Source organism: Procambarus clarkii, chromosome 2 (assembly GCF_040958095.1).
Source record: "Procambarus clarkii isolate CNS0578487 chromosome 2, FALCON_Pclarkii_2.0, whole genome shotgun sequence".
Lineage (NCBI taxonomy): Eukaryota > Metazoa > Arthropoda > Malacostraca > Decapoda > Cambaridae > Procambarus > Procambarus clarkii.
Window position 1 is genome coordinate 32515330 of NC_091151.1, and position 7717 is coordinate 32523046.

A 7717-nucleotide genomic window follows, 5' to 3' on the forward strand; every position below is an offset into this window, starting at 1 on the left:
CGAAGTTATTAATGATAAACTTAGATAAAAACTAAACTTACTATGACTTAATTGTCATATTAGGTGATAACCACATTGGTTCCCAATGAACAAGAGATGCACTTGTCAAAAAACGTTATGTTATATATTAAATTGTTGCAATTGTTTTGTGAAAAAGTAATATCCTAAAATAATAAGAACATACAACACTTTGGAATAAAGACTGTAGAGCCAATGACACTACTGCAGCTGTTCCTGAAGGGTCGTGTCTCACTGCTACAGCAGGTGTTCCTCAAGGGTCGTGTCTCACTGCTACAGCAGGTGTTCCTCAAGGGTCGTGTCTCACTGCTACAGCAGGTGTTCCTCAAGGGTCGTGTCTCACTGCTACATCAGCTGTTCCTCAAGGGTCGTGTCTCACTGCTACATCAGCTGTTCCTCACGGGTCGTGTCTCACTGCTACAGCAGGTGTTCCTCAAGGGTCGTGTCTCACTGCTACAGCAGGTGTTCCTCAAGGGTCGTGTCTCACTGCTACATCAGCTGTTCCTCAAGGGTCGTGTCTCACTGCTACATCAGCTGTTCCTCAAGGGTCGTGTCTCACTGCTACAGCAGGTGTTCCTCAAGGGTCGTGTCTCACTGCTACAGCAGGTGTTCCTCAAGGGTCGTGTCTCACTGCTACAGCAGGTGTTCCTCAAGGGTCGTGTCTCACTGCTACAGCAGGTGTTCCTCAAGGGTCGTGTCTCACTGCTACATCAGCTGTTCCTCAAGGGTCGTGCCTCACTGCTACATCAGCTGTTCCTCAAGGGTCGTGTCTCACTGCTACAGCAGGTGTTCCTCAAGGGTCGTGTCTCACTGCTACAGCAGGTGTTCCTCAAGGGTCGTGTCTCACTCCTACAGCAGGTGTTCCTCAAAGGGAGAGTCTAGCGCTATCAAACCAGGTTGCGCTAGGAACCAAGAGGCATGCAGGTACACCAAGAGGCATGCAGGTACACCAAGAGGCAAGCAGGTACACCAAGAGGCAAGCAGGTACACCAAGAGGCAAGCAGGTACACCAAGAGGCAAGCAGGGCACCAAGAGGCAAGCAGGTACACCAAGAGGCAAGCAGGGCACCAAGAGGCATGCAGGTACACCAAGAGGCAAGCAGGTACACCAAGAGGCAAGCAGGTACACCAAGAGGCAAGCAGGTACACCAAGAGGCAAGCAGGTACACCAAGAGGCAAGCAGGGCACCAAGAGGCAAGCAGGTACACCAAGAGGCAAGCAGGGCACCAAGAGGCATGCAGGTACACCAAGAGGCAAGCAGGGCACCAAGAGGCAAGCAGGTACACCAAGAGGCAAGCAGGGCACTAAGAGGTAAGCAGGTACACCAAGAGGCAAGCAGGTACACCAAGAGGCAAGCAGGTACACCAAGAGGCAAGCAGGTACACCAAGAGGCAAGCAGGGCACCAAGAGGCAAGCAGGTACACCAAGAGGCAAGCAGGGCACCAAGAGGCATGCAGGTACACCAAGAGGCAAGCAGGGCACCAAGAGGCAAGCAGGTACACCAAGAGGCAAGCAGGGCACTAAGAGGCAAGCAGGTACACCAAGAGGCAAGCAGGTACACTAAGAGGCAAGCAGGTACACCAAGAGGCAAGCAGGGCACTAAGAGGCAAGCAGGTACACCAAGAGGCATGCAGGGCACTAAGAGGCAAGCAGGTACACCAAGAGGCAAGCAGGGCACCAAGAGGCAAGCAGGTACACCAAGAGGCAAGCAGGGCACTAAGAGGCAAGCAGGTACACCAAGAGGCAAGCAGGTACACTAAGAAGCAAGCAGGTACACCAAGAGGCAAGCAGGGCACTAAGAGGCAAGCAGGTACACCAAGAGGCATGCAGGGCACTAAGAGGCAAGCAGGTACACCAAGAGGCAAGCAGGGCACTAAGAGGCAAGCAGGTACACCAAGAGGCAAGCAGGTACACTAAGAGGCATGCAGGGCACCAAGAGGCAAGCCGGGCACCAAGAGGCATGCAGGGCACCAAGAAGCAAGCAGGTACACAAAGACGCATGCAGGGAACCAAGAGGCAAGCAGGTACACCAAGAGGCAAGCAGGGCACTAAGAGGCAAGCAGGTACACCAAGAGGCAAGCAGGTACACTAAGAGGCAAGCAGGTACACTAAGAGGCAAGCAGGTACACCAAGAGGCAAGCAGGTACACCAAGAGGCAAGCAGGTACACAAAGAGGCAAGCAGGTACACCAAGAGGCAAGCAGGTACACTAAGAGGCAAGCAGGTACACCAAGAGGCAAGCAGGTACACCAAGAGGCAAGCAGGTACACCAAGAGGCAAGCAGGTACACCAAGAGGCAAGCAGGTACACCAAGAGGCAAGCAGGTACACCGAAAGGCAAGCAGGTACACTAAGAGGCAAGCAGGTACATAAAGAGGCAAGCAGGTACACCAATTGGCAAGCTGGTACTCCAAGAGGCAAGCAGGTACTCCAAGAGGCAAGCAGGTACACCGAAAGGCAAGCAGGTACACTAAGAGGCAAGCAGGTACACCAAGAGGCAAGCAGGTACACCAAGAGGCAAGCAGGTACTCTAAGAGGCAAGCAGGGCACCATGAGGCAAGCAGGGCACCAAGAGGCAAGCAGGGCACCAAAAGGGAAGCAGGTAAACCAAGAGGAAAGCAGGTACACCAATAGGCAAGCAGGGCACCAAGAGGCAAGCAGGGCACCAAGAGCCATGCAGGGCACCAATAGGCATGCAGGGCACCAAGAGGCATGCAGGGCACCAAGAGCCATGCAGGGCACCAAGAGGCATGCAGGGCACCAAGAGGCATGCAGGGCACCAAGAGCCATGCAGGGCACCAAGAGGCATGCAGGGCACCAAGAGGCATGCAGGGCACCAAGAGGCAAACAAGTACAATAAGAGGCATGCAGGGCACCAAGAGGCATGCAGGGCACCAAGAGCCATGCAGGGCACCAAGAGCCATGCAGGGCACCAAGAGGCAAACAGGTACACCAAGAGGCAAGCAGGGGCACCAAGAGGCAAACAAGTACAATAAGAGGCAAGCAGGGCACCAAGAGCCATGCAGGGCACCAAGAGCCATGCAGGGCACCAAGAGGCATGCAGGGCATCAAGAGGCTTGCAGAGCACCAAGAGGCATGCAGGGCACCAAGAGGCATGCAGAGCACCAAGAGGCAAGCAGGTACACCAAGAGGCATGCAGGGCACCAAGAGGCATGCAGGGCACCAAGAGGCATGCAGGACACCAAGAGGCTTGCAGAGCACCAGGAGGCATGCAGGGCACCAAGAGGCATGCAGAGCACCAAGAGGCAAGCAGGTACACCAAGAGGCAAGCAGGTACCCTAAGAGGCAAGCAGGTACATGAAGAGGCAAGCAGGTACACCAATTGGCAAGCTGGTACTCCAAGAGGCAAGCAGGTACTCCAAGAGGCAAGCAGGTACATGAAGAGGCAAGCAGGTACACCAATTGGCAAGCTGGTACTCCAAGAGGCAAGCAGGTACTCCAAGAGGCAAGCAGGTACACCGAAAGGCAAGCAGGTACACCAAGAGGCAAGCAGGTACACCAAGAGGCAAGCAGGTACTCTAAGAGGCAAGCAGGGCACCAAGAGGCAAGCAGGGCACCAAGAGGCAAGCAGGGCACCAAAAGGGAAGCAGGTAAACCAAGAGGAAAGCAGGTACACCAATAGGCAAGCAGGGCACCAAGAGGCAAGCAGGGCACCAAGAGCCATGCAGGGCACCAATAGGCATGCAGGGCACCAAGAGGCATGCAGGGCACCAAGAGCCATGCAGGGCACCAAGAGGCATGCAGGGCACCAAGAGGCATGCAGGGCACCAAGAGCCATGCAGGGCACCAAGAGGCATGCAGGGCACCAAGAGGCATGCAGGGCACCAAGAGGCAAACAAGTACAATAAGAGGCATGCAGGGCACCAAGAGGCATGCAGGGCACCAAGAGCCATGCAGGGCACCAAGAGCCATGCAGGGCACCAAGAGGCAAACAGGTACACCAAGAGGCAAGCAGGGGCACCAAGAGGCAAACAAGTACAATAAGAGGCAAGCAGGGCACCAAGAGCCATGCAGGGCACCAAGAGCCATGCAGGGCACCAAGAGGCATGCAGGGCATCAAGAGGCTTGCAGAGCACCAAGAGGCATGCAGGGCACCAAGAGGCATGCAGAGCACCAAGAGGCAAGCAGGTACACCAAGAGGCATGCAGGGCACCAAGAGGCATGCAGGGCACCAAGAGGCATGCAGGACACCAAGAGGCTTGCAGAGGACCAAGAGGCATGCAGGGCACCAAGAGGCATGCAGAGCACCAAGAGACAAGCAGATACACCAAGAGGCATGGAGGGCACCAAGAGGCATGCAAGGCACCAAGAGGCATGCAGGGCACCAAGAGGCTTGCAGAGCACCAAGAGGCATACAGAGCACCAAGAGGCATGCAGGGCACCAAGAGGCATGCAGAGCACCAAGAGGCATGCAGGGCACCAAGAGGCAAACAGGTACAATAAGAGGCATGCAGGGCACCAAGAGGCATGCAGGGCACCAAGAGGCAAACAGGTACAATAAGAGCCATGCAGGGCACCAAGAGGCATGCAGGGCACCAAGAGGCATGCAGGGCACCAAGAGCCATGCAGGGCACCAAGAGGTAAACAAGTACAATAAGAGGCATGCAGGGCACCAAGAGGCATGCAGGGCACCAAGAGGCATGCAGGGTACCAAGAGCCATGCAGGGCACCAAGAGGCAAACAAGTACAATAAGAGCCATGCAGGGCACCAAGAGGCATGCAGGGCACCAAGAGGCATGCAGGGCACCAAGAGGCATGCAGGGCTCCAAGAGGCATGCAGGGCACCAAGAGGTATGCAGGGCACCAAGAGGCAAACAAGTACAATAAGAGGCATGCAGGGCACCAAGAGGCATGCAGGGCACCAAGAGGCAAACAAGTACAATAAGAGGCATGCAGGGCACCAAGAGGCATGCAGGGCACCAAGAGGCAAACAAGTACAATAAGAGGCATGCAGGGCACCAAGAGGCATGCAGGGCACCAAGAGCCATGCAGGGCACCAAGAGCCATGCAGGGCACCAAGAGGCACGCAGGGCACCAAGAGGCAAACAATTACAATAAGAGGCATGCTGGGCACCAAGAGCCATGCAGGGCACCAAGAGGCAAACAAGTACAATAAGAGCCATGCAGGGCACCAAGAGCCATGCAGGGCACCAAGAGCCATGCAGGGCACCAAGAGGCATGCAGGGCACCAAGAGCCATGCAGGGCACCAAGAGCCATGCAGGGCACCAAGAGGCAAACAAGTACAATAAGAGGCAAGCAGGGCACCAAGAGCCATACAGGGCACCAAGAGCCATGCAGGGCACCAAGAGGCATGCAGGGCATCAAGAGCCATGCAGGGCACCAAGAGGCATGCAGGGCACCAAGAGGCATGCAGGGCACCAAGAGGCAAGCAGGTACACCAAGAGGCAAGCAGGGCACCAAGAGGCAAGCAGGGCACCAAGAGGCAAGCAGGTACACCAAGAGCCATGCAGGGCACCAAGAGGCATGCAGGGCACCAAGAGCCATGCAGGGCACCAAGAGGCATGCAGGGCATCAAGAGCCATGCAGGGCACCAAGAGGCATGCAGGGCACCAAGAGGCATGCAGGGCACCAAGAGGCATGCAGGGCACCAATAGGCATGCAGGGCACCAAGAGGCATGCAGGGCACCAAGAGGCAAGCAGGGCACCAAGAGGCATGCAGGGCACCAAGAGGCAAGCAGGGCACCAAGAGACAAGCAGGGCACCAAGAGGCATGCAGGGCACCAAGAGCCATGCAGGGCACCAAGAGCCATGCAGGGCACCAAGAGGCATGCAGGGCACCAAGAGGCAAACAAGTACAATAAGAGGCATGCAGGGGCACCAAGAGCCATGCAGGGCACCAAGAGGCAAACAAGTACAATAAGAGCCATGCAGGGCACCAAGAGCCATGCAGGGCACCAAGAGCCATGCAGGGCACCAAGAGGCATGCAGGGCACCAAGAGCCATGCAGGGCACCAAGAGCCATGCAGGGCACCAAGAGGCAAACAAGTACAATAAGAGGCAAGCAGGGCACCAAGAGCCATGCAGGGCACCAAGAGCCATGCAGGTCACCAAGAGGTATGCAGGGCATCAAGAGCCATGCAGGGCACCAAGAGGCATGCAGGGCACCAAGAGGCATGCAGGGCACCAAGAGGCAAGCAGGTACACCAAGAGGCAAGCAGGGCACCAAGAGGCATGCACGGCACCAAGAGGCAAGCAGGTACACCAAGAGCCATGCAGGGCACCAAGAGGCATGCAGAGCACCAAGAGCCATGCAGGGCACCAAGAGGCATGCAGGGCATCAAGAGCCATGCAGGGCACCAAGAGGCATGCAGGGCATCAAGAGCCATGCAGGGCACCAAGAGGCATGCAGGGCACCAAGAGGCATGCAGGGCACCAAGAGGCATGCAGGGCACCAAGAGCCATGCAGGGCACCAAGAGGCATGCAGGGCACCAAGAGGCATGCAGGGCACCAAGAGGCATGCAGGGCATCAAGAGGCAATCAGGTACACCAAGAGGCAAGCAGGGCACCAAGAGGCATGCAGGGCACCAAGAGGCAAGCAGGTACACCAAGATCCATGCAGGGCACCAAGAGGCATGCAGGGCACCAAGAGCCATGCAGGGCACCAAGAGGCATGCAGGGCATCAAGAGCGATGCAGGGCACCAAGAGGCATGCAGGGCACCAAGAGGCATGCAGGGCACCAAGAGGCATGCAGGGCACCAAGAGGCATGCAGGGCACCAAGAGGCATGCAGGGCACCAAGAGGCATTCAGGGCACCAAGAGGCAAGCAGGCCACCAAGAGGCATGCAGGGCACCAAGAGGCAAACAGGTACAATAAGAGGCAAGCAGGGCACCAAGAGACAAGCAGGGCACCAAGAGGCAAGCAGGGCACCAAGAGGCATGCAGGGCATCAAGAGGCCATCAGGGTACCAAGAGGCATGCAGAGCACCAAGAGGCAAGCAGGTACACCAAGAGGCAAGCAGTGCACCAAGAGACAAGCAAGGCACCAAGAGGCAAGCAGGTACACCAAGAGGCAAGCAGGTACACCAAGAGGCAAGCTGGTACACCAAGAGGCAAGCAGGTACACCAAGAGGCAAGCAGGTACACCAAGAGGCAAGCAGGAACACCAAGAGAGAAGCAGGTACACCAAGAGAGAAGCAGGTACACCAAGAGGCAAGCAGGGCACCAAGAGGCAAGCAGGGCACCAAGAGGCAAGCTGGGCACCAAGAGGCAAGCAGGGCACCAAGAGGCAAGGAGGGCACCAAAAGGCAAGCAGGTACTCCAAGAGGTAAGCAGGAACACCAAGAGGGAAACAGGAACACCAAGAGGGAAGCAGGAACACCAAGAGGGAAGCAGGAACACCAAGAGGCAAGCAGGTACACCGAGAGGCAAGAAAGGCACCAAGAGGCAAGCTGGTACACCAAGAGTCAAGCAGGTACACAAGCGTCAAGCAGAGACAAAGAGGCAAGCTGGACACTCCCATTGCCTCACTTCTAGTGCCTCTCTTATAGTGCCTCATTTCCAGTGCCTCACTTCCAGTGCCTCACTTTAAGTACCTCACTTCTAGTATTTCACTGCCAGTGCCTCACTTCTAGTACCTCACTTCCAGTACCTCACTTACAGTGTCTCATTTCCCGTACCTCACTTCTCGTACCTCACTTATAGTGCCTCGGTACTTATA

General features: G+C 56.2%; 1 protein-coding gene across 1 annotated transcript; it reads left to right on the plus strand.

The window, feature by feature from the left end:
• Positions 1–213: 213 nt before the first annotated feature.
• LOC138366203 (alpha-S1-casein-like) lies at positions 214–900 on the plus strand. The gene has a single exon (XM_069326967.1). It carries the CDS (start codon positions 214–216, stop codon positions 898–900), a length of 687 nt encoding a protein of 228 aa, XP_069183068.1.
• The last annotated feature ends 6817 nt before the right edge of the window (positions 901–7717 follow it).